At 53.6% G+C, this 25,411-nt stretch overlaps 1 protein-coding gene across 4 annotated transcripts in view; it reads right to left on the bottom strand.

Moving 5' to 3' along the window:
• Window positions 1-3,948: 3,948 nt before the first annotated feature.
• LRFN5 (leucine rich repeat and fibronectin type III domain containing 5) overlaps window positions 3,949-25,411 on the bottom strand; it is a 39,057-nt gene continuing 17,594 nt past the window's right edge. For 3 of the 4 annotated variants that reach the window (XM_048307410.1, XM_048307409.1, XM_048307411.1), the window contains exons 2-3: window positions 12,186-13,593; window positions 9,681-11,199 (exon numbers count right to left, since the gene is read on the bottom strand). In XM_048307410.1, coding sequence (XP_048163367.1) covers window positions 10,269-11,199; window positions 12,186-13,573 — 2,319 coding nt within the window. In that variant the 5' untranslated portion in view covers window positions 13,574-13,593 and the 3' untranslated portion in view covers window positions 9,681-10,268. Of the gene's footprint in view, window positions 4,374-9,680; window positions 11,200-12,185; window positions 13,594-25,411 lie in introns of those variants that run through there. The other variant, XM_048307412.1, reaches the window with a different exon arrangement.

Below are 25,411 nucleotides of genomic sequence, written 5' to 3'. Positions count from 1 at the left end.
CAGCCCAGGTACAGATTAGACTCCACCTATTTCAAATTTCAGTAGGGTTTTAGGACTTTAAGGGTCAGAAAATTTTTTAGGGATGAACACTCCTAAATAATGAAGATATTCGGCCACTTCAAATGAATGAGTGTTTAGGAGCAGTGTAATTACTGCCCCTCAGCAGCATGAGCACAGACATGGTGGTGCCTACTGCAGCCTGAAATCATTCTGGAGGACGATGCTATTTCCAGCACAACTGGAAAAAGGGATTGCTGTCATTAAGCAGAGGCAGTGTGGTGACATCCTCCTTATCTCACCCATCTTTTCCTGCCTGGTAGCCAGGGAAAGTCTCTTTTAGGAGACTCACAACAGCATCCTATGGTGTGTGCCAAGGCTGAACCAGCCCAGCTCCTATCCTGTGTACACGAGAGAATTTATGGAAAAAAATTACAGGAAACCGGGATCCCTTAAAGGGTGGCCCACCATCAAATATTTTTTCCCACTGGCCTCAAAACTCCTCCCGTGTCTCTGCCAGGGGACACCTGGGGGCTGCTCACTTGCCTCTGTTTGGGCATGTCCTTGGCAGCCTCGGGGACTCTGAGAGGGGAGAGCTCCCAGCCCAGACCCCGAGCCTGCGGTCACACAGTGAGACGGCTCCAAGGAAGGCACTGCCAGGGTGTCTGCAGCTTCCATTAGGTGCTGGGGCCACTTCTCCCGGAGTGTGCTGTTGCCCGCTGAGCAGGACGTGCCCAACTGAGCAGCTTTCCCAGCCCCTGAGTTCCCCCTTAGTGCCCTGCAATGAGCTTGCCCTTGGCTGCCATCTCTGTCAGATTTCTATGAAAATGCCTCTGGAAATCCCGGCTTGCAGCAAACACAGCTCCCACATGACCACATCCCCTGCCCAGCTGGCAACACCCCAGAGGAGCCGCCTCTGTGCTGCCCCAAGACCTGGACATCCTGAGCAACTGGGATTGCTGCCTGGAAATGCTACCATGGTTTCATAATGTTTCCATGAGATTATAAGCACACAAAAAAACCCCAAACAACCAAACAAAAACCCAAATGAAAAAGACCAAGGAAGTTGTCAGCACTATCTGCTAATTTTGAGTGTTGTTTGCATCAAACAAGGAAAGGGAGATTTACATGCCCACTGCAAATCCAGCCCCATCTGGAGTTCCTTCTTCCCAGAGTGATGTTCATCAATCTGTTCTGGGGTGTCATTTGTCTCTGAACAGAAAGTTTTTCTTTAATTAATTTTCCCCTACTGAAAAAAGAAGAAAACAGAACCAACAAAACCAGAACTAGACCATGGTGAATCTGTGTATTTCTGTGAAAACAAGGTTTAATCTGAAAATTCCCAACTCGCTGTTTCTGGTGCCTTGCAGGACTGCAAGAGCCAAGCACATGGTGCAGTGAGGAATGCTGGTGGGCTGGAATGTCCAGACTTTTCTGACTGAGGATGCCCTGGAACAGCACAAGACATAACTCATCACACCACCATCATCTGGTCACCCCACAGACCCTGTGAGCCGTGTGTCAGGTTGTCCGAGTCCCCAGGAGGCTGCTGGGATCCCCTGGACCCCTGCCCACCATCCTCAGTGCATACAGACACATTTCCCAGCCTTTGTTAACCTGTTAAGAGAAGCAATCCCCATAATAATCCACTCAGTCCTGTGATGAGCACCAGTGGTGAGTCAGTGACCACTGAGCAGGGTCAGGCCCATGGGGCCACTTGTGAAGAAGCCCCTGAAGCACCACAGTGCCCGCCTGGCAAGGAGCCCACCCACGGCCAGGGCTGGCATGGGACACTGGTGCGGCACCCACGGGGAGATAAGGAAGTGCTGTTTCTGGGCCAGAATTCCCTTCAGCTTTAGCAACTGAGATGATTTGCATGATTCTTCAGTAAGTTCTGGATCTCATAATAGGTCACTTTTACCCAACAAGAGGATCACTCACGGCACCAGACAAGCAAGCACACTCTACTTCATGGACTTTAACGATTTTTTTTCCCAAATCTGACTCACAACTGCAGTGAATTTTGCCCCCTGAAAGCTGTATTTCCAATTAACATCAAACGGAGAGGTGGAACTTAGCTTGACAATTAATTAAAAAGATACAGAAAGGAATCAGCACTCTGCTCTGTGCATGGAAGCCTGAAATTGAATGAGGGGAATAACATGATAGTAATGTGGAATGAAATCCTGAGCATGGATGTGGTCTGTGCAGCTGGAACTTGGAGCATGTTGGTGTAACAAGGGTTTTGGCAGCAGCACAGATAATGCAGGATGCTTGAAGGAAGCTGCAGCCTCTGTTATTCCTGTACCTCACACATCTGGGTCATGTGTTTGCTCTGCCCAGCTGCTTTGCAGACCTCAGTGTCACCTGCTTGCTCCAAGAAAGGTCAGTTGTCCTGAATTCCACCAGGGGAGTCACTCCAGTCTGCAGTGCAAGAGGGGATGGGTCTTTGGACTCAACGTCCACTGAACATTTTATTGAAGAGTAGTTTATCTGGGGCTCAGTCTCTTCCAGAATTTAAACCCCTGCTGCACTGCACAGCAAGGAAAGGGAAGAGCAGTATGTGCTGTTGCTATAATCCACATGAAATCCAGGCTGTGTGCAGCACCAGGATCACTGCTCAGGCTTCGTGAGAAAAAGAGCGATGATCCAGCTCCTGATCAGAGCCCATGGCTCTTCCCCTTGAAGTCACCACCCGGCACGGCATTCCATGCACTGGATGGATCATGGGCCATCTGCCCCAGGGTCTGTGCAGCCAGAGCAGTACTCAATTTTTCACACAGGCACAAGCCTTGGGTGCCAACTTGGGGTCTCCTTGCCAATGTCATGGGGTGGATCCTGTCTCTGCAGCATCAGAAGAGGAAGCATAGGAGGGGACCTGATGGGTGAGGCTCCTGGCTCAGCTCAGCCTCTCCTCCAGGGACTGTTGTGTCCTGGGGAGATATTGATGTCTCTGCTGGTACAGACAAGCCACGGGCAAGTCACTTAGCCAGCTGCCCAGACTGAGGTCCATCATCAGCACAGCAGGACAGGGGCCAGCAGTGGGACCAGCCTCCACCAGGAGCAGTGGGCCCAGGAGACCCCCACCTGGGCAGGCTCAGTCCTGGTGACAAGACACACTTACCAGAGCTGTGATCTGTTCTCCTGAAGTTATGTTAAGGCTGGCTGATTCACTGTGGTTCTGAAGAAGCTCTAATTTTATCTGTGAGCCAGATGGAATGCTGACAAGGGAAAAAAGAAAAAGAAAAAAAATCCAAAAAATCCCTTTGGTCTTGTTAGAACAGCAAGGTGAGGCTGTGTGGACTGAAGGACTGGGGCAGCATGAGAGAGAACAGTCCCAGGCCGGTCCTCAGCTGTCTCCCCACCCTAGGCCATGCTGTTAGGGCTGACACTGCACCAGAGCTCCTGGCACACTGTGCCCAGCACTTTGCCCGCTCCATGGCACCCCTGGCACATGGGGCTGGAGCAGCCTGCAGTGCTGTCACCCACCACAGCCCAGGCTGCCCTCCTGCCACAGGGAAGGGGGCTCTGTGGGGCAGCACCCTCGTGCCCCAGGGCTTTCCCGCAAGGGCAGACAGGGCTCCCTCTGCCCAAAGCCCATGTCATTGCCCAGCACCACGGGGCAAAGCCAGGCAGCTCTCTGGCGGCATGGCTGCCTGACCCAGCTGGTCACCCTGGGCCAGTGGCACCAAGAGCCACAAGCTGGGCCTGCAGCCAGGCACAGCTCACTGCTCCCACTCAGACACACAGGAATCGCTCACTGCAGTGCCCGGCCCCACCTCGCACAGCTCGGCTGAGCACATGGACCCCGGGCAGCATGGGGTCCTTTCTGTGGGCACAGACCCCAGGCAGCATGGGGCCTCTCCATGGGCATGGGCCCCAGGCAGCACAGAGCCTCTCTGGATCAACCAATCTGCCAGGCACAACCCCCTGGATCAACCAACATGCCCATGCCATTGTAGTAAAACATTTATTTGTTCAGGTGATTGAAGCTACCATGTTTACAGCTCGTTACCTCACCACTGGCGACATGGAACATGACCTGGGACTGCAGCTGTTGCCACCAGATTTTTCATCATAATTTCTAGTTATAAAAACCTTGGACACCAGAAAAAAACAGGTATTTTAGACTTAAAGTGGCAGATGGGAGATGGGCAGCCTGTGAGGGGGGAAGACAGTTTATCGAGGCAGCCGACCTTGACGGCCACGTGGCCTCGGCTGCAGCTTCAAGTAAAGGTTTCGGTGGGGTGAGTGCGGTGCGACACGTCAATCCTCGGAGAGTTGGAACCGTATTGTTTTCTGCCGAGTAAGAACATCGGTGGCAGCGTTTTCGGGGAGTGGAGAAGGGCTGGTGTCCTGCAGAGAGGCCCCGGCTTCTGCGCAAAGAGACAGAACAGAGACGGTGAGGGGACGAGGAGCAGAGCAGCCCTTCCCATGGCCAAAGCCACGCTGATGTGGGACCACACCAAGAGCCCCAGGAGCTGCCATGGGGCCAGTCTGGGCACAGCTCCCACTGACAGTCCCGGGCACGGCTGCACAGCCAGCTGGGCACTGCACCAAGGGTCCCAGAAGCTGCCACAGAGCCAGCCCAGGCAGGAAGCAGCAGCAGAGCCTACCCTCGGCCCTGGCACCCACTGTCTCGGTGCCATGTGCACTGCAGGGGCTGGGGCGCAGCAGCAGAGCGTGGCAGCTAACAGGAGACTGGGCTGATGGGAGACTGGGCTAGCAGCACCCGATGTCCCCCACCCATACCTCTGCCACAAGCCTTGTCACCATCAGGGAGGGCAGGCGCAGCACTACTGCTGCTGCTGCTGCTTCAGGGAAAATCCAACTAACAAGACAACCCCCAAAACCCCCAACAGAACCAGCAAAGCTCATTGTTCCAGAACCAGAGACTTCTCCATTTTCCAGATACGCTTCTGCCCTTGCATAGGCCAAGCCTTTGCCCATGGCAGGGACTCCAACTCCACACACTGCCAGGGGTTCACACAGAGCTGAGGACACCAGAGCAGAGCAGCAGGTGGGCACAGACACAGCACTCGCCTTCCCCTGAGGTTTGCACGCACGAGGAAAGGCCGCTGCAGCGAGGATGTGCCATGTGTCATTGTCCTGCCCCGAGCCCCCACATCAACCCCAGGGCACAGGGACAGCCCACGAGGCAGTTGTTCCACCACCTCACCTGGTCCCACTGCACCGGCCTCTCCTGCCAGCCAGCACAGCCCCACTTACCTCGGGGAGAGCAGACGTGCCGCTGCCATATGCAAATACCAATCAGGCAGCACTTTAAACTCATCTTTGGGTTGCTGTGGGTTACAGCCCCCAGACTACAGATTGGCCACGGGGAGCCCAGGCTTAGGCCAGGTGGGGGTCCCTGTGTGCCTACCGAGGGGACTGGGCTCCAACCCTGACTGCTCTTCCTCATTCCCTCTCCCAGTGGGAATTTCCCCTGCAGAGGAGATGGCACAGCTTGCACACAGCACTGCAGGTGCCTCGAGAGCAGCAACCTGGCAGTGCAGGAGGAAAACCAGCTCAGACCAAGTCAGGCACACCAGCCTGGGCTCACTGTTCCTGAGCCAGATGCTTCTAAAGTGCAGTTCTTGAAACGACACAGCACCACAAAACCTGGAGCTTATTCTGTTCATTTTAATACAAACACAGTCCCTGATGTGGGGTCTGCAGCCAGCCACGTGCCACATTTGCTCCTTCCTTTTCAAGTTTCCTTCCTTCAAAGCCAAGCTTCCCTTTCTCTCCAGCAGCAGCCTTGACATTGGCTCTTGCAAATAAATCTATTGCATTAGAAGTCCACAGTCACCAAAACCAGTGTGATTCCCCTTTTGCTGGGCTGCGTTACTGGTGCGGGGTGTAGGCACTGTAGCGGGCACTGCTGCTGCCCCACGCCCGGCACAGCCCTGTTCCACGGGCTCTGTGCCGCTGTGACAGCCAGACCTCAGCCACTCTCCAGACCTCAGCCACTCACCAGAGACACTCAGCACTGGGCACAGGTGTTCCTATTCACAGAGCTGGTTTTCCTGGCACTCCGTGCCCGCTGCCGTGCGCCTGCCCGCAGCCAGCAGCGAAGGGTGGACAAGCTGCTGCTGAATAGGTAGGCTGGCACCAGCCAGACCCCTCTGCCGTGCCTGATGCCCACAGGGACAATTCCACAGTCACATGGGGTGCAGCACCACACAACCAGTGGCCGAGGACTTGGAGCTTGGCCTGCGGGGAGCCCCAGCTGGGCTGAGGGGCCATGGTGGGTGACCACCCCAGCATGGCGTGATCTGGCAGCACAGGCTCTGCCCCAGGCCCAGCACCCCAACACACAGCCAGGCACATAGGGACGCATTTGCAAAGGGGAAATGGGAGAACCACGTTATTTGTAAGCAGGACTCTGCAGACTGGTCACAGTTTGCTGCTTTTAAACCAGAACTCTGACCAACATTAGAATTACTGCCAGGAGAAGGCACCGTGCAACTGGGTGGATGCTGTTAGAGTGGCTTTTGGGCAGTGATGCTGCACTCCGAGTGGGCAGCAGCACCATGGAACAGGGAGGTGAATGTTCCTGAGCGATCACAGTGCTGACACGTGTGGCCACTCTGCAAGTGGTACTGCTCAGGCTCCAGTACCACAAAGCTCCAGTATCGCTGAGGCTCTGTTTCCCCTTGGTTGATGGGAAGAGAAGTGATCCTGGTAGTAGCTGTAGCCATTACTCCTGGTTTGAAGCCATTCCCAGGGAAGCAGCGTGCCCATCTCTGTGCTGGGTGCCCACCACGGCTTCGGGCACAGTCTCGCCATGGCACAGGAAGGGCCCGACTGCACTTTCTAGAGGGCACACACAGCTGCACAGGACTGTCCACCCACCACAGCTCAGTGTCACTCCACTGGTCTGGGATGCTCCCAGAGCAATGCCCAGCAGGGCTGTCATGGTCCCCAGGAGGCAGGAGCATCCCTGTGCCACTGGCACCAAGCCTCTAGCAGCTCTGCCGCCAGCAGGGAGGAGACCACCTCGAGCCAGTGCCTCGGCAGGAGCTCTCGGGCAGGTGGTACACCCCAGCGGTGCCGGGCCCTTCCCAGCCAGAGCAGCAGGTGCCCAGGAGCTGTGTCCCCTCTCCCATGCACAGGACACATGGCTGTGCTTCGCAGCTCCCTCTCCATGGCTGCAGGGCCACGTGGGCGCAAGGGGAGGGCTGGCAAATGCATGGGGACACGCTGCAGAAATAAAGCCACGATGGCACCAGAGCGAAGCAGCACCATGTATTGATGGTAAGGACATGCCTGGACACAGCAGGAAGGCAGCACAGACACAAGAGACAACACAACAGCCGGCTCCTCCACCCAGGCACAGCCACACCGGCCTCTAACAGAGCACCATCTCCAGAGAAGGCCTGTGTGTTCCAGCCATTTCCGTAAGAGCAAAGAACTTTCTGAAGTAGTTTCTCCTCCTCCACCAGTGCCTGTGAACAAAGACCCTCTCATGGCTAAAGTCTCAGGTAATCTATATCTGAGCAGGAGCACACAGAGCCGAGCTGCAGACAGGTGATGCCTGAGGGGCAGGGAGGCACCTTGGGCTCATGTCCCTGCAGACCCCTCTACAGCTGAGGGTGATGCTGGGGTCACAGCACATCACACCCCCCATTCCATCACCTCCTATGGTGAGGAGTTATCCCAATTTGGGGGAAATAACCTCATGTTATTCTGATCCAGGAGCATCTCAGCATTTTTTCTGTCTCACACTGTTGGCAACCTATGGTTTTGCAGAACAGAAAGGACAGAGAATTTCCTCCTCCATGAGGCCTCCCATACTTTGAATCAAGCCTAAATAAAACAAAATGTCCCACTGCACAGTTATTCCAGTGGGAACAGATGATTCCATGCCCAGGGCGTTCCCAAGGGGTGATCCTCTCAGCCTGGGAGAGAAGCTAGCACGAGAGGAACCCCCGGCTGCCCAGATCCCCATTCCTGCACTACCAGCAGAGAATCAAACCAAACACAGGGCCATATGGTCCCTGTATGCTGCTTGACACAAAGGCACCATGGACAGCACATCAGCTGCAGTGCTTAGAAAATTATTCCTTTGAGTGAAAAATTACAAATATAAAAATAAACTTCCCTAAACCACAAGACACCATTAGTATTTTAGCACTTTCACAAAACATCACACAGATTTAGGTCCAGTTTTAGACAACATATAAAAGCATTTTCATTTGATGTTTTTAAAATGCATGATTAAACGCAACCGCTCCACAGCAAACCTCTGACACTCTCCCTCTACCCCAGCGTGGGGGGAAAGGTGCCTCTGCCAGCACAGTCCCTCACTGGGGCTCAGACCTTCACGTTTGACCCACACTGGGCAAAGCCCTTGCCATCAGACTGCCACACCCTGGACAGACCACCCCTGTCCTTGACAGCACAGTATTTAAGAGCTCCCTTCTGTTCATGCAGTGCTCATGGGTTGCCAGAGCAATCCGAGGAGGGATTTATTGTATTTTTTTAAACTTTTCCAGCAGGAAGTGGGTTTTCTCATTTTGAGGCTTTGTTTCCTATTTGGTCTCTGCATTTCCTGAGGGAAGCAAAAAGGGTTTCTAAAAAAGAAGCAGCCTCTTCCTTTTAGGTCCTTTACACCGCCCTCATTGACTTTGTTCTTCCATGACAGGCAGTAAAATCACCCTGAGCAACCCACAATGGCCAAGCGCATCAGCCCTGCGCTGCAGAGTCCCGGAGACAGAGATGGGGTGCCAGGGGCCATTCCCCACCGTGAATGTTCCCCCACAACTGCCCTGGGGCCGGCTGCTGCCCTCGTTAGAGCCAGGCTGTCCTCAGGCACCTGCCTTAGTTATGGTGCCCCCAAGAACAAGCACACAGGGTATAAAATCTAACTGTTCTCTCACTTTTATGGCCACAAAGCCCATCTTAAACCTATTATTTGGCATCTGAGAATGCACAATGCACAAATGTTCAGAGTTAAGCCGTCTCTAATTCGAACATGATGACCATATGAGTTTAATTAATATTAACTGCAGGCTTCCCTTTACAGTGAGCAGAGCAGCTGCCATCCACACAACATGGAATTTGCACCTGCTGTCCCCTACTGCTGTGGGGTTCTGTCCCTACAGAGTGGCCCAAAATCACTCTATCCCACAGGCACTGCAATTAAGAGCAGCTTAAAGGCGAGACCACCATCTTCCAGGCCCTTCACCGTGCTCAGGGACTGAAAAGAACTGGATTCAAACCATAAAGTTTAGAGGAAATATACCCCAAAAGTCTAGGACAGCAGCAGATGACCATCATCACTGACCAGCCAGCACCGAGGCGCCGAATGGCCGCGTCCCTGCCAGCCGCAGCCCTGCCTGCACGCCTGGCCGCCTGCCGGCCTCGCTCGCTGCCCTTGCGCAGCTCTGCCCTGCACCCCGAGGCGCCCAGGCCCGCTCCCTCCCCGAAGGCTGCAGGACGGGATGATGCCTGCGCCGCGGGATGTGGTTGCTCTGGGGCTGTGGGCCAGGCACCTTCTCAGGGAGAACCGGTGTGGGATCCCACTGCTTCACCAGGGCCCAGCCCCAGCCAGCTGGACCCAGCACACGGGAATGGACCCCTCACCCTGGTACCTCCTTGTCCTCCTCCCAGCCCCACGGTGGGAGCTGTAGAGCACCAAGGCCCGGCTCCGGCAGGGCAGTCACCGCGAGGCTGGCTGGCGTACCGAGTGAATATTTTATTTTACACAACATAACAACACAGCGTTGTTGCTCCTGTACAGCATCTGCCTAAAAACAAAGGCAACACCATTGTCACGGAAAAGAAATATACAGTCTGACCGGTTTAAAAAATATCATTTTACTGATTGATCCAGAAGTGGTTATTTGTTAGCTTGGAGGAAATTGCATTTCCTTTATAAAAGGCTTTTTCTGTGAAAACTCTCTCTTTTGTTTTCTGCTACTGCAGAACCAGGAAGCCAGTCCTAGAGCAGGGAAGGCACTGGTGCTGTTTCGTGCTTTTTTTCGCCCCTTAATCTTTTTTTCCTTTTTTTTTTTTTTTTTTTTAATCTCTGAATGTTGCCTTCGGTTTTGATATTAAACAAAACCAAACGAAAACTAAATGAACCCCTGTGTGCACTGGGTGGCTTATACAGAACCCCGCATGAACAACCCATTAATCAGCGAGACAGCAGTGGACTTCCAAATCCAATTCCCTGGGAAAGGGAGTTTCACACAACATTTGGTGTTTTGTTTTTAGTTAAAATAAAAATTAAAAAAAAAAAAGAAAAAAGAAAAAAAAGCAGGTCACACAGTGCTTTCCAATATCCACTCAGAACTGGAGAAAGTTGCTTTTCCACTATCCGCACCGGCGCTGTCTGCCTGGACTAGCATCCCGTTCATGGACATGCTCCGTTTGGAGCGCAGTCCGCCGGCGCCGGCGCCGCGGGGCTCCAGCAGCTCGCCGCCCAGCGACCGCCGGCGCTTGGCTCGGGACGCGTCGGCCGGCAGAGTGAGGAACTTACTTGGCTTTGATTGTGCTCTTTTGTACGTGTGGGCCGCGGGGGCTGCGTCAGGGGGGCGGCTTGCTAACTGCAGGGTCGTGGAGTTATTTCTGTTCGAGTTTTGGGGCTCGGTGCTGCCGCCAGCCTCACCCTGCGGCTCGCTGCCGGGCTTTGGCCCCGACTTTCGCTTCTGCTTCTGCGAGAGGGAAGTGCTGGAAGTCCAGGCAGGAGGCAAAGCGGAGGTAGTGGTGGCTGAGTCCTGGCTGGAGCCGGTGTCCGGTGACTGCGTCACACCGTCGCTGGCAGCCTTGCAGCACTGGATGCCCTCCTCGTGCCCGAGAGCCTGCTTGGACATGGACTGCGACAGCACCCCACTGCAGCCCTGGATCTGAGCCCCGTTCGTCTGCGAGTACACGTTGCTGACCTTGGTGGCCTTTTGCTGCCCATTGTTGTTACACACCTTGTAGCGGATCATGAGGATGATGATGAACACTAGCACGGACGCCACGATGATCCCACCAATGATGATAATCATGGTCCCACCCAGGAACTGGGACTGCATGAAGTGGCAGCGCACGTAATCCTGCTCGGTGGTGAACTGTGTGCAGCCCACGACTCTGGTGGCCGTCAGCGAGGTGATGCCATCATCGTAGATGGCCAGGACGCACAGGTCGTACATCGTCCCCGCAGCCAGGTTATTGACCAGAAAGGTTTTGCTTGTGGGAGGTATCATTCTGAGGGAGAAGGAAATCAGTGTGAATGAACCCGGCGGACACACCGGCACCTTCCCACCCTGTGGGGCAGCCCAGGCCATGCTGGGCACCACCACAGCTTGGCTGTCCTGCTTGTGCCGGAGCCCCTGTGCGGCTGATCTCCGCCCCCCCCAGCAGCTCCCACCTAGCCTTTGATGTAGCAGCAGTCACTGCCAAGACCCCTGGCATGGCTCAGCATGGCAGAGCCCCCATTAGAACAACCACGTCAAAAACATGGAATCACAGGATCACAGAATGGCTTGGGTTGGAAGCAACATTTAGTCCACCCTCCTGCCATGGGCAGGAACACCTTCCGCTAGACAAGGTTGCTCCAAGCCCTGTCCAGCCTGGCCTTGAACACATCCATGGATGGGGCACCCACAACTTAGGAACCTGTGCCAGGGTCTCACTGTCTTCACAGGGAAGAAGTTTTTCCCAATATCTGATCTATATCTACCCTCTTTCAGTTTAAACCAGCACCCCTTGTCCTATTAATGGATAAAGAAATTCACAGAAGAAATGACCAAGCAAAGCCCGTGCTGAAGGGTGAAACAGCTACACCTGGCAGCACAGAGCCCCCGTGCACCTCCCCAGCACGGGCACAGCCAGAAAGCGCTGTGAGGAACATGGTCACAGACTCTGTCCTCCCTGTGCTTCCATAAAGCCGAGCACATTAGGATCCATTTAATCCATCTACCTTCACAACCTTTCTCAGATGAGTTCAGAGGATTAGAAGTCCATTTGGATTATCTAAAAATAACATTGTTCAAAGTAATTTTCCCATTTGCAAGTAGAAAATGGCACGAGTCCTTCCTGAGGCTCCCACCATGAGCTGCCGGGGCCAGGCTCCGCTCAGCCAGCACAGCATAGCACAGGAACTGCAGCAGAGGGGCTGCCCAGGCCAGGGGCCACACGGCAGCACGGAGCACCCAGCATGGTCCCACATGGGCAGGCTGGGGCTGCCTTACCTGTAAACAAGGGAGTCATCGTAAGTACCATTGTACTGGATTTGAAACATACGTATCCCAGGTATATTCCTCTGAAAATTGAATTTCAGCAGAGCCGTGGAGGACGTCGCTTCCGCAACGACCACCTTCTTATCCTGGCTGACTTTAGTATCCCCGTTGCTACTGCTCGCATTGGAGCCCGACTTGGTGGATGTGGAGATATCCGAGGAGCCTGGATCAGGCTCATGGATGTGGTTTGTGCTGTTCAGCAAGTGGGGGAGTTTGATGATGTGCAGGTCCACTGTCTGCGTGGCCTCCCCTGCTGGGTTGGAAGCAATGCAGGTGAAGGAGCCCGTGTCCTTCACCGTCGTGATAAGGATGTCGAGCGTCCCGTTGTCGTACACCGTGGACCTGGTAGCATTGGAAATCAGTTTGCCCTCAGGTGAAATCCAATGGATTGCTGGCTCGGGGTCACCCCGGGCCTTGCAGCGCAGGGCTGCCCGCTGCCCCTCCAGCACCCGCAGCTCGTGGGTGTGCCGGGTGATGAGCGGGGGCTCGCAGAGGAACTCCTCCTCAGGGATTGACCAGAAGTACCGGCCAGACAGGAGCGTAGGAGAGGCACAGGTCTCCAGGTCGTCCTCCCTGGAAAGGCGCCTCAGCCACAAAAGCTCACAGTTGCAATGCAAGGGGTTCCCACCAAAGCTCAGCGCAAATGTTGAGGGGCTGATAATTCCTGAGGTTGCCAGCACCTGAGCGCGCTGGAAGAGCGGATCAGGCGGTAGCTTCTGCAGTTTGTTGGATGTGACGTCCAGCCTGGTCATCTTGTGGAGGTGGGAGAAGGTCCCCTTAGGAATATGGTCAATCATGTTGTGGTCTAGACTGAGAGTGTGCAAACTGACCATTTTCTCCACGGCATCCCAAGGGATGGTTTCCAGATTGTTGTAAGACAAATCCAATTCCTCAAGAGCTAAAACATCATCAAAAGCTGTGGAAGAAATTAAAGTCAGCTGATTATTGTTCAGTATCAAGTGGTGGAGATTGGAGAGCCCACTGAACATGTCATTAGTGATCTTAGTCAATCGGTTGCTGTTCAAATGCAGAGCCCGCAAATTGCGCAGGTCAGCAAATGCGTGAGGTGTGATAAAACTGATTGTATTCCGGGACAGCGTCAAGTCCACCAGGCTGGTCATGTTGGCAAAGTCTTTCCTTTTAATGTTTGTAACAAAGTTGTCTGCCAGCCGCAGCTCCACGGTCCTCCTGTCAATGTTGGGAGGAACAAACAAGAGCCCTTTCTTGGCACAGAGGGTGGCGAGGTTCGGAGACAAGATCTGACAGACGCAGCGCTTGGGGCAGATCTGAGCTCGCACCGCTACGCCAATGAACAGCAGAAACAAAAGCAGTTTTTCCATTGTAGAACAGATTCAAGAGCCTGCAAGGGAGAGCAAATGGTGGTTAGTCTCTGTGAGGAAAGCACGGGACATGATAAAAGAGCCAAGACAGATAGACTGTGGTTAAACTGTGGAACTGAAGTTCAGGTAGTGGCGAGTCACCCTCACTGTGTTACCTGGCTCTTCTTCATTCCCCCATCCCGACACAAGAGTGCCTACACTGCCTGCCAGGAGGACAGCTGAGAGACAGGGATGTTTGCAAATGCAATTATACATGCCCCGACACTTGCATACAAGTAACAAAGTGACTGGGAAGCCACTGGTGCCACTGCACTTGCCACCCCTCAGGCCTCTCCTGCTAGAGCCCATCCTGCTGCCCAGCGCACCTCCACATCCCGGCAGAGCCCCTGACCTCCCAGGCTGGTTGGCCATAATGACAAATGTCCAGGTATAGAAAATGAGGAGAGGTTCATGTGTGCTTCACTTGCTAAGCTGAAACTCTCAGCGGCCTTGAAATCGCAGCAGCTCAATGGGTTTACAGCCATCTCCACTGAACATTTAAGCTCTTAATGCTATTTTCAGAATAAACTCAGAAGGAGCTAATTTTATGTCATTCAAACCCCAAAAATGCAAATAAAACAAAACAAATAAAAAACAAAACCCAAGAAAAGCCCCCACAACAGAGATCTAAATAAAAATGGATCTTGGGCTAATTTTAGCTGATTGCAGCTTTCCGGCTGCCGAAGCGCTGTGCTCCCCCTGGAAAGCCCAGCGGTTCAATCAGCTTTATCACTCACACTGCCAGGCCCGGCTCCTCATGGCAGGTGGGAACAGGGCTGATAGCAGCAGTGCCCACGCCAGCTCAGTGAGATCATCCATCCGTGACTCTGCCAAAGGCTTCGCGGCACGGGCAGGCGGGAGGGCTGGGGAACGCTCCTCCATGGAACAGGTGGGAGCACGGTCCCATGGAGAAGCACCCACGTGTCTCAGAGGGAACTTGTGCCACTGTGAGCAATGGTGCTCAGAGGGGCTCCATGCTGCGATTGGAGCACTCAGCACCCTTTGGGACCGGCACAATTATACGTGTTCAGATCAGATTACTCAGACCCATTACCATCCCAGAGATGCATTAACAAAGCTCAGCTAAAATACAGTTTCACAGCTAGCCAGAAGCAGAAGTCTGGAATCGTTATCGATATTTAAAGACACATAGTTAGAACAATAATTATTGCTCCTGTTGTCCGGTCTGTCCATAACCCAGACCAAATCCATGGTGCCATGCAAGCAGAGGCAACAAAAGGATTAGTGAAAATACCAGCCCTAAACCCTGCTTTTCAGCACCATCAATGTGCTTTTTCCTGGTACTTCTGGGAACTGCAAGTATTCAGGACTACTCCAACTTTTGAGTTCCCACTGGAAAAATAAAAGACTATGCTACCGCGGTCCAAAGTGGAGTCTGCTACTGTGGGCAGTGCTGGGAGCCCATAACCAGTATAACCATCACCATTCTTGCTGCCATGACTTGTGGCAGAAAGCAAAGTGCCACAGCAGTGTTCAGGTATGTTCTGTGGACTCACTTTCAGGACAGCACTGCAGATCAGGGTGGCCCTGCAGATGACAAGGACCTGGAGGAGAACGGCAATGCCAAACAGTGGAGGAAACTGCCTGCTGCAGCCCCCAAACCCCACTGGTGTCACCCACTGGCCACCTCCCAACTCAGCAGCTGCAGTCATGGCCAGGGACTGTCACCTCTCCTTTCCAGGTGGGACTTTGCTCCTTTAATCTACATCTGCTAAGTACCAGATTGGATTGGGCTCAGCGGCTCAGGGCATCTGCAGCACAGCCACTGGGGTCCCTAGACAGCCTTGGCTGGGGATGTCACACTCATTTAAATTTGCTAACTTAATGCTGCTAATTTAGATTCGTGGCTATGATTTAAGTCACATGCCTGGATTCAGCCAAGTCCATTGGTAGAGCAACCCAAGACTACCACAAGCTTAAACCCAAATCAGCAAGTTCACAAGTTTGGAAATACCATTACAAGATGAAATGACTTAAACAACAACTGGGATGACAAGGTTACCACAAAGTTACCTACCAGCAGAGGTGGGTTTTTGGGATGTTAGGAGAGTTTGGATATTGTCTCTGTCAATATCCTCTGGTCAAATGCCCAGCACATAGCCAGAGCTGGATGCAACACAACCAGTGAACATCAGGCTTAAAGGACTGCAGTAAATGGACCAGCCAGTGGCCAGTTGCGAGCACTGTCTGCCATGGCTTGGGTTTAGGGACAGTCCTCTCCTGTGTCAGTGAGCTGGGCAGAGAGGTGAGTGCACCCCACGTATATCTGCCAATGACACTGAATTAGGAGGGACTGAGCCCTCGGGAGCATGGGGTGCCTATTGGAGAGGTCCTGGTGGATCAGAGTGCTGAGCACCCACCAGCCCTGAGTGCAACGAAGACAAATGCAGATTTGGCACCTGGATGCCTCAACTGATGACAACAGCAAAGCCACACCTGGATCGACATGAGGAAGCTGGTGCCCCAGGCTGTGCAGGGATGGGCATAGCCCATCCTCCCCAGCCTGGGCATCATCCCTTGCTGCAGGGGTAGCACAGACATTTCATCTCCTTGCTGAAAAAACACAGAGCATTTCTTCCCAGAGTGCTCGGTGCAGCAGTCTTGTGGCTGCGCCCCACCACTGAGACATTCTAGATGACAATATGAACTTCAGGACCTGGTGGCTTAGGAGGACAGCCATCAAAAAACACATCTGCTGAAAGTCAGCCTGGACATGTGTCCCCTCCTCTCCCAGCATACCACACCCCCCACACAGATAATTTGCAGAGATAGCAGCGCTGACATAGCTTAGAGCTCACTGCAGAAAACACCTTTTTGACTAATGAAAGCAAAAAGTGATTCTCATTACTTGCTTAAAAGATAAAAAATCGAAAGGAAAGTGCACTCATACATAAAACAAATGCCAGCTTCCTAGGAAGGTGAGCACTGCTCAATTACTGCTTGGTGCCTGCAATAGGACAGGGTAGTCGAGCTCTTCATGTGACATTTGTGATTCACAAAAAAAGCCTCTCATATATACTACTCTTTACATCCATTCTGTTGCTACATTTGATCATTTTGAGTTACTCATCTGCCTATAAAACCTAAGTTCGAATTGCTGTGGGCTGCACGGCTCATGGCCACAGAGTGGGAACTGTGTCTCCGAGGAGCGGAGAACCTGTGAGCCCCAGCACACACTGCCGGGGGCTGGGAGCCCCTCCACCGTTCCTCCATCGGCTGGAGGGAACTGACCAGGGGCACGTCCCCAGACTGCTGCTCCTGTTTCAGAGTAGAGGAACTCATTTCCTACCCCCATTTCTCAGGTATGGAGCAGGTGTGACAGTGGTTGGGCAGGGCCGGGGCGCATCAAGGCAGGGACCCCTCAGCGCTGTCACCCCCTGCCCACCTTCCCCTGGCCACTCTCAAGTGGGACGTGCCCACGCAATGGGTGACTCTCCCATGGTCCTTGCCCTGCCAGGCGTTTCCCACAGGTCTTCTGGCCTTCACACCACCTCCAGCCCAGCTACGGACCACGGACCACAATTCCACCCCAGGACCAGCTCCCCTCTGGTGTGGATGTCAGGCACCCCGCCGGCCCCAGCCCTGGCAGCTGCAGAACAGCCATCCCTGCACGGAGGAGGAACCCTGAGCCCACCTGGGACCAAGCCCACACACAGGCAAGGTGTAGGGACAGTTGGGGCACACTCCAGCTCCAGCACCACACATGGCTCTGCAAGACCCACTAGAGGATTTCCACTGGTTCCAGAGGAGCCACCTGCTCCTGTAAGGGGGTGACAGCCCCAACAGCCCCTGGTGAATCCCGGGGCACACACAGACCCTCTGGCCAGCACTTCCTAAGGGCAGACTCCCACCACAAACCTCTGCAGGGTCTGACCGGTGCTGGGGAACGGCCAGAGTAACCCCAGCCCCCGTGGGGCACAGCTGTTCGGAGCCACATGCCATCACTGCCAGGGCAAAAGGCAGCCACATCCTGGCACTAGGTCAGCATCAGGCCATGGGAATAACTACCCACCTGCTCCAGCAACAGTCAGAGGTCAGGTGAAGGGCTAATGAAATTGAAATTCCTGTCTGGAATGGATCGAGGAACCCAGGACTGAAATGCTACAGACTGTGATGGCTCCTTGTGCCCAACATACTGCATGCTGGGGGTTTTGCCCCTCCTCTTTGGGATATGAAGTGCAGCATCTGCCAGTGTGTCCAGTGCTCCAAAGGGTCATTTACATATTGAGGATCACACAACACATGGGAGCAGCAGAATCCATAACCGCTGTTAATTAGCAACCAACTTCCACTACATGCAGTTCCTGTATGGATGGTCAGTGTTACACGTGGTCAGCATGCCAGGGATGCCCAGTGTGCACACTGGGAGCTGCTGGAGCCAGCTGCCAATGCAGGGCCTGGCTCAGACTTCATCTGTCATCGCTGAGGTCACAACAGAGCTACTGACTGCCCTTCCCACCCTTCCAGAAGTCAGGATTCTCAAGGTCTTTGCAAATGCAGTTTCGTGGTGGGGGAAAAATAGTCTGGAAGATGATGATGTTCATCTGCTGAGGATGGAGAAAGGGAAATCACAGCCACCACAGGCACCCAGTAGCCATGCCAGAATGTGGTATGTAAAAGGAGATGCTGGGATCTGTGGCATTCCAGCTGCTGGGACCAGTGAAGTGGAGAACAAGGAGCTTCAGTTTCACAATGGTCAGTGGCTTGTAAACAGGTCGGAGGGTTTTGCTGAATTGGAAACAAAGTACCTGAGAAAAAAACAATCATATCAAAGAAACTCATCCAGAGATCTGCTTTGAGGGCTGTGCTAGCCACCCAGTGCTGAGCTGGCCATGGATCACCAGCCAGGACCACAAGGCCACCATGTTTGACACTTGCTGTAGGACTGGACGGGTGAATCCCCATGAGGAGCCATGAGACCAGCAAATCCTGTATCCTCGTCCTTGTTGAAGGGCTTCAAACAGCCATGAACCACCCCTCAGTCCTCTGGGAATCTTAGAAGTAGAAGCAAGGCGAGACCCAGGCTCAAAGTGAAGGCCAGGGGCAGTGCTGCCAGCTCCTACGGGGATGATGCCTCTGCTGACATAATGTATATTCCTTCCTCAAAAGCTTAGTTTCTGGATTTTTAGTGTGTTTCCCCTGTCTTCTACACAACAAAGAGCTTCAGCACCTGCCCTTGCAACACACAGCTTAAAAACATGCCCATAAAGTTCAGAAACTGAGGAGAAAAATGGAATACCCTTTTTTTAAAAGCACTTTGTTTTAGAATTGTTTCACATTGTCTGGAGCAGACAACACTCAACAATGCCAAGTGCTCAGAAAGGTAAAAAACCCATGGGGTTCCTGCAGCAGTGCTCATATCACAGCTGGAGTGTTTCCAGCAGAAGCAGGGACACGGGTACATTCTAGGCATTCTCCCCTCACTTCTGCTGACATAGCATCCTGTGTCCTGCATTTTCACAAGAATGCTGGAGCCTTCCCAAGAGGCATGGGCAGGGTCAGGATCTCTGCACTCAGGGGAATGCCCAACGCTCACCACCCCGCCCCAGGCCCTGGACTCCAGCATCGCTTGCTGCTGGCTCCCCTGGGACAGTGACCCTGGGGTCAGCACAGCCAGTACAGAAGACATGGAATTTCCAGGGATTTCATTTCTTTCCCTTCTCATTCTGCTCCCTGCCACGCCCCATGCTGTCTCCCTCACACACGTGTCCCAGTGAGCCCCTCTGAGCACACGGGGACCAGCACTCCCAGCACTGCTGCCTGCCGTGCAGTGACAGTGGCCGGCAAGGTGGCAGCACGCTTCCAGCACACTCCCAGTGTGCCTCCTGCACACTTCCAGCACTCTTCCTGCACACCTGCTGCTGGCATGGCCCCAGGCCCACAGCCACACGTGAGAGCTCCGCACACGGACAGCTGAACCGAATGCACCTGCCATGCCCCGGATTAAAGGCTGAGCGAGTCAGAGCGCAAGGGGGGCTCCCACAAACACGGGGCTGCGGTGGAGGCAGCTCATCAAGGCTTTGGTATCACAGACAAGAGCCCAGAGTGATCCATGGGATGAGTCAACACGGCAGTGCAGAGCACGACTGCAGCTCTGTAAGGTATTAATAGCTGTGCCGTGAGGAAACCACGCCGGATGATCCCACGGCCCCCGGCACGCCGGGCTGGGGGCACCTCCCGCTGCTCTGCCGTGGATGGGGGAGAGGGCACCGAAGCAAGCACAAAACAGAGCAGTGCCTCAGAAATATCCTGTGATAAAAACACACATGGAGAGATCATCTCCCATTTCTGAGGGACAACTCTGCACTCCCATGTCGCCCACTGTCAAACCCAGCAAGCTCTGTTTAAGCTGTGTGACTACCTGGGGCCTTGCAGGCACAGCCGAGAGCCTATGTGCGCTTTTTTCACGGTATCCTCCCGCTCCTTGGGGCAGAAAGCCTCAGCAATGCATCTCTCAGTCCAGTAGCAGTGAGCAGCAGCTTCCCAAGGCACCTCTAACCCATGTATAAGCAGCACACACTGCTGGCACCGTCCATCACCATTCACATGACTGTCCTTATGCCCTGACGACCACCAGCACCCAGGGTTGCTGGTCCATGTGCTGGCCAGCCAGGCTCTGTGGACACCACAGGCACAGACAAATGGACAGGTTGCTCCACTTCCCTGGCCCCCTCTATGAAATGTGCATTATGAATTCCATCCTTTTCCTTTCCTCCAGCCGCCCGGAATCATCCCTGCAGTGGTATGCAACGAGGGAAAGCAGCACAGTCCCCACTGCCTGCACTCAAGAGCTCCCAGACCAGCTGCAGCTCCCTCCCAAACCCCAGCCCGGGGCTGCCAGTGCCATCCGAGACAGCTTCCAACCCCATCCCCCTGAACCCATCTCCCCCACACCTATCACCCCTGCACCCCACAGCAGGGAGTCAGGACAGGAGTCAGGGCCAGAGCTCCTCACAGGGAGACATGACCAAAAAGCATCTCAGGCATGGTGGTACATACACACTGTGTTTTAAGGTCAAAACACCAAGACCTTTAAGGTCCCTCCAACCCAAACCATTCTGTGATTCTATACAAAGCTCTCCAGCTCCTAAGGAGTTCCTGTACCAAATATTACACAGATATGCCAAACACTGACACCGACATCAGCATCAGCCATGCAGCTTCCAAACAGGAGCAGGCCTAAGTGAATAACTGTTTAAACAAGGCAGCTTTTAACTAACCAAAACATTTTTATTGAATTGGGGTATTTTGGCATTTTAAAAACTGTTTTTGCAACATCAAAACACAACACAAATGTGAAGGGATTTTCTCCACCACTCTTCTATCCCTCTGTTCCACAGCCATACATTCCCAGGTGGCACAGGAAGGTGAGGTAGACATGGTGGCCCTGCACAACCTGCCCCACACCCTCCAGCCATACGTCCACTCAGAGGGACATGTGGGGAGCACTGGTGTGGGGGAAGAGGCTCCTCAGGGCCACCCCCACCCTGGTGCAGTCCCTGGCACACAGCCTGCCCGGGCAGAGGCACCCAGGGCGCTGGGGTGGAGGGCACCGGCCACGTCCTCGCACGGGCAGACAGCGCAGCCCAGCTCAGGGTGCACACCCGAACTGCTGGCTAACTGCTGCAGGACACCAGCAGTGCCAGCTGTGCCAGTCATGCCAGCCACTCACCCACTCCTGTCCTGGCACAGGCTCGCTCTCACCTGCACACTCACCCTGCAGCTCCTCCTGCCCGAGCACTCCGGCAGCAGCGCTCCTCCACATGCTGGTGAGCCACATAATGAGGAAATCTGGGACTTTCCTCTTACTGTCAAATGCCCACCGGTGCCCGGCCAGTGCCAGCTGCCAGGGCTGCCCATGTCAGGCATCACCAGTGGGGGTGGGAAGGGCAGCAGCTGCTCCAGGGTACAGCACAGCCAAACTATTCCCTGGCCACATCCTGGTTGTGCCCTTACATCCTCACATAGCAGTGACCAGTGCTCGAGGCCCCACCACCATGAGGCTGCGTGGTGCTGAGCTTCACCTCTGCAGCCTCTTCAAGTCCCTTGGGACGCCACTCCTTCCCTCCAGGTGTTGACCACGCCACACAGCTGTGTGTCATGTCCAAAGGTGCTGAGGGGAGCAAGGAGGGTACAGGAGAGTGACTCCAGAAATGGTAACCAGACAGATCCCAGGACACACAGGTGCATATATGACCTCCCACACACCCCAAACTCCCTGGAACTCTCCATCCCTGACACCACCCTAAAGCAGTATGGGGTGTGCCATTTCTAACTTATTGCTGTGATAAATATGTAATAATGGAAAAATGTGGAAATTGATGCCTCATCCCTGAAAATGTTCAAGGCAAGATTGGGTGGGGCTTGGACCAACCTGTGGAAAGTGGCCTTGCCCATGTCAGGAGGACGGAACAAGATGCACCTTAAGGGTCCCTTCCCAACCAAACCATTCTGGGATTCTATGAGTCTATTAATAAAATTATTCTTAGGGTTTCCTTTGCCAACAAATGCCACCGTTTTTAATGCACCAGCACTCTCGGTCCCCAACAGGCACTGGGAAGAGGGATGGGGGTGAAGGGTGACCCAAGTACTGGCCAGGGCACTGTGGCCAAACCCAATGTGCCCACCAAACACACACAGTTTAACTGGGGGAAATCAGAAGCAGAGGGAACAGCACTGTGAAGGGTGAGATTGTCAGCGTGACACACCAGAGCAAAATGGGGAATTAACCATAAGCAGATCCCCCAGCCTGAACAGTTCATAGGTTTTATCAAGCACCGTAAAAATAACTTATTTCTTCCATGGCCTCGCTTCTGCACAGCCCACCAAATGAAATGAAAAGTAAACTAACAATGATTTACTCCAGATGGACATTTATTATCTGCGTAATAATATCTGGCAATCGTCGCAGAATTAACTGAGGCCAATTCTTTTCTTAGTCACTGTTCTCTTACATAAACGTATAGTAAATTAAACCATCTAAATCCAGGCATTTATTAGGGTTGTCTCTACACTTGCCTGAACATCACTTGAGGACGTGAGTCATAAAACAAGCTTGATTTTAAGTTCTGAAGTTTAATTTAATGTCAAGGAGTACTGGGTACAAACCGTAGATCGCTCTCATGGAAGAACACCTATTTAGTATTTAGGTCTGGCTTGTTAACTGGTAAATCAAACAGATGTGGCCAAATTAGCTACTGAGATGATTTAAGATGTGCCATGTCTACAGCAGCCCTGACACTTCAAAGGCAAGCCCAGGGAATCTCAAGGAGATAAAACATTTCCATCACAATAACGGGTGACACGTGCCGGCAGGATACATGTAATAAAGGAAGGACAACAAGAGATGAAATGGAAATTTGTTTTGCAGAAGCCAAGAATAGAACATGATTTATATGCACTTATTTTAATTTATTTCAGGCTGAATGCAATTTATCTAAAGTCATCAAAAATTAATAGGCCATACAGAAAGTAGAAGTAATAAATCCAAACTTGGGGCACACAGCAAGCACATCTCTTTTCAATCGCTATTAGCACTTCACTATCTAATTAATCCACAGTGTTATCTCGTCTGGAAACCCAGGCAATCCTGCTTGGCAGGACAGGCACTGACTGCACGGCCCCTGGCACAGCCCCTGGCATACTGTGAAACCCTAGAGAAGACCGAAGCCAAAGCTGAGACCACCCCAGAGAGGGAGCCCCAGCAGGACCCACTGCCCTGGGACCGGGCATCCCAAAGCTGCTGCTGCTGCCGCTCCAGCCCCAAGTGTCCCACACGGCCGTGCCACAGCCAGAGCACCGTGTGCCCCCAGGAGGGAGCTCCCCAAGGGATGACGTGAGGTGATGCTGCCCAAGCAGGTGAGCCCCCGGCAGAGGCTCTCATCCAACCCGGAGTAAATTCCAAGCACTTCCATCACCACACACAGCTTGTGTCCAGCACCGACAGCACCAAGATGAGGGGCAGTGCAGGGCCAGGGGCAGTGCCAGGCCGGGCCCTGGCCCCAGCCTGGTTTCCATGTGCTGGCAATGCAGCCGGGGCAGGAGGAGCAGCACACGTCTCATCCCAGCACCCTGCCCAGTGGGACTCTGGAGACACAGGAGGAGGCAGGGAGCGGCACCTGCCTCCCCTCAGCTGAAGGTTGTGAAAGAAGTGGGGGTCATGCAGTCCCCAACACAGAGCGAGCACAGAGCAGAACCCACCCTCCCTCCCCCTGCACATTCTGCGGTGTCCGTGCTGAAGGGGCTCCAGACCCCAGCACAGGCGGCCACTGTCCAGGGCTGGCAAGGGGACAGGGCCCTAGGCAGTCCCTCCAGCTGCCACAGGAACTCAGAGCAGAGTCTGACCATAGAGCCAGCCTGGAACAGCTGCTCAACACACATTCACGGAGCTCACTGACCACACAGCTGCAGCAGGAACCCGATGGACCTCAGTCCGTATTTAGATCCAAAGGAAATCAATGGGCATACCAAAAGGAATATTTTCCTTTACCAAGAATGACAGTTTAAGTGAAATACTGGGACTCATATTTTTTTAAAACTTCAGATACATCTGTCAGGGTTGGGCAATTTCACCTAAAAGGGAAACTTTCAATGTGCCATAAGGGAGAAACTATTTTTGCAGTCTTCCCTTTGGCTCAAAATCTGCTGCTGGGATTTTTCAGGAGGCAGCACTCCACACGCTCGAAAAAACTGACGGCTCTAAAATACATATTTATGGTTTCCTGATATAGGGAATAAGAACAGAAGAAAGTAATGATAAGCTGCAGGAAGTGTTACAGAGCTCTGGCAGCAGGACAGACAGCAAACTGGGATCAGTGGCAGAGTCGGGGGAGGACAGGAGTAAAAGAAGGTGGCAATGAACCCCAGGCACTGCCCCAGGGATTCTGGCCAAGGACAGGACAGGCTCAGGCACAGGGCTGCTCAGCTGCAGACACAGGGATGTGCTCAGACACAGGGATGCTCCAGCACAGGGCTGCTTGGATGCAGGGACGTTTGGGCACAAAGATGCTCAGTTGCAGGGGTGCTCAGGTGGGTCTCTCGGGGTCCTCAGCACAGCACAGTGCACCAGCTCTGGCTCATGGGCTGCGATGACCAACAGCCCCTGCCAGCAGCCCCGTCCAAGCGGGACCCGGTGCATCACTCCCTCGGGTGAGGCACACTCCATCTCCGCTGGGCTCCAGGCTCAGGGAATTGACCCTCTCACAAAGAGTGAAAAGCACACTTGTGCAGCACAAGATAACAGGCAGCAGAAAGTCCCAATCAGGAAATTACACGTGAGCCTGTGCTGCTGGCTCACCTCGGCTCTCTCCATTACTGCCGCCTGACTGCCGAGAGGCAACAGAGTAATGATGCCAAAGGGCTTAAAGATCTGCTTTGGAGATGATATGAGGCCTCTATGTACAAGGAAACGTGTAAGGAAAGCTGTGTTGGGCGAGATGGAGACAGGAGGACCTCAGAAGCCTGTGAAATGCATAGCCTGGCTCTGGAATGAGGGTTGGTGAGTCAAGATCAGGATGTGGAAACATCAACCTGGCCTCTGGTGTACCCACGCGCAGGGACTGGGACTGGTCACTTGCTGGGTCAGCACCCGTCACCACACCATCACATGGTCACATCCCACAGGCGTCCAGCTGGCACCTCCCAGGCTGGGGACACCAGAGGTTGGTGCAGGTGGCAGAGGTCGTGGGCTGCGGGACTGCCATGGGACCAGTGTCCAGATCAGCATCCATCACACAGCCTCTGATAGCATCAGCCAAACCACTGCCCAGCCATCAAATG

Source organism: Corvus hawaiiensis, chromosome 6, assembly GCF_020740725.1.
Source record: "Corvus hawaiiensis isolate bCorHaw1 chromosome 6, bCorHaw1.pri.cur, whole genome shotgun sequence".
NCBI lineage: Eukaryota > Metazoa > Chordata > Aves > Passeriformes > Corvidae > Corvus > Corvus hawaiiensis.
Note: the sequence above shows the minus strand (reverse complement) of the source record. Positions and strands in the feature narration are given on the sequence as shown.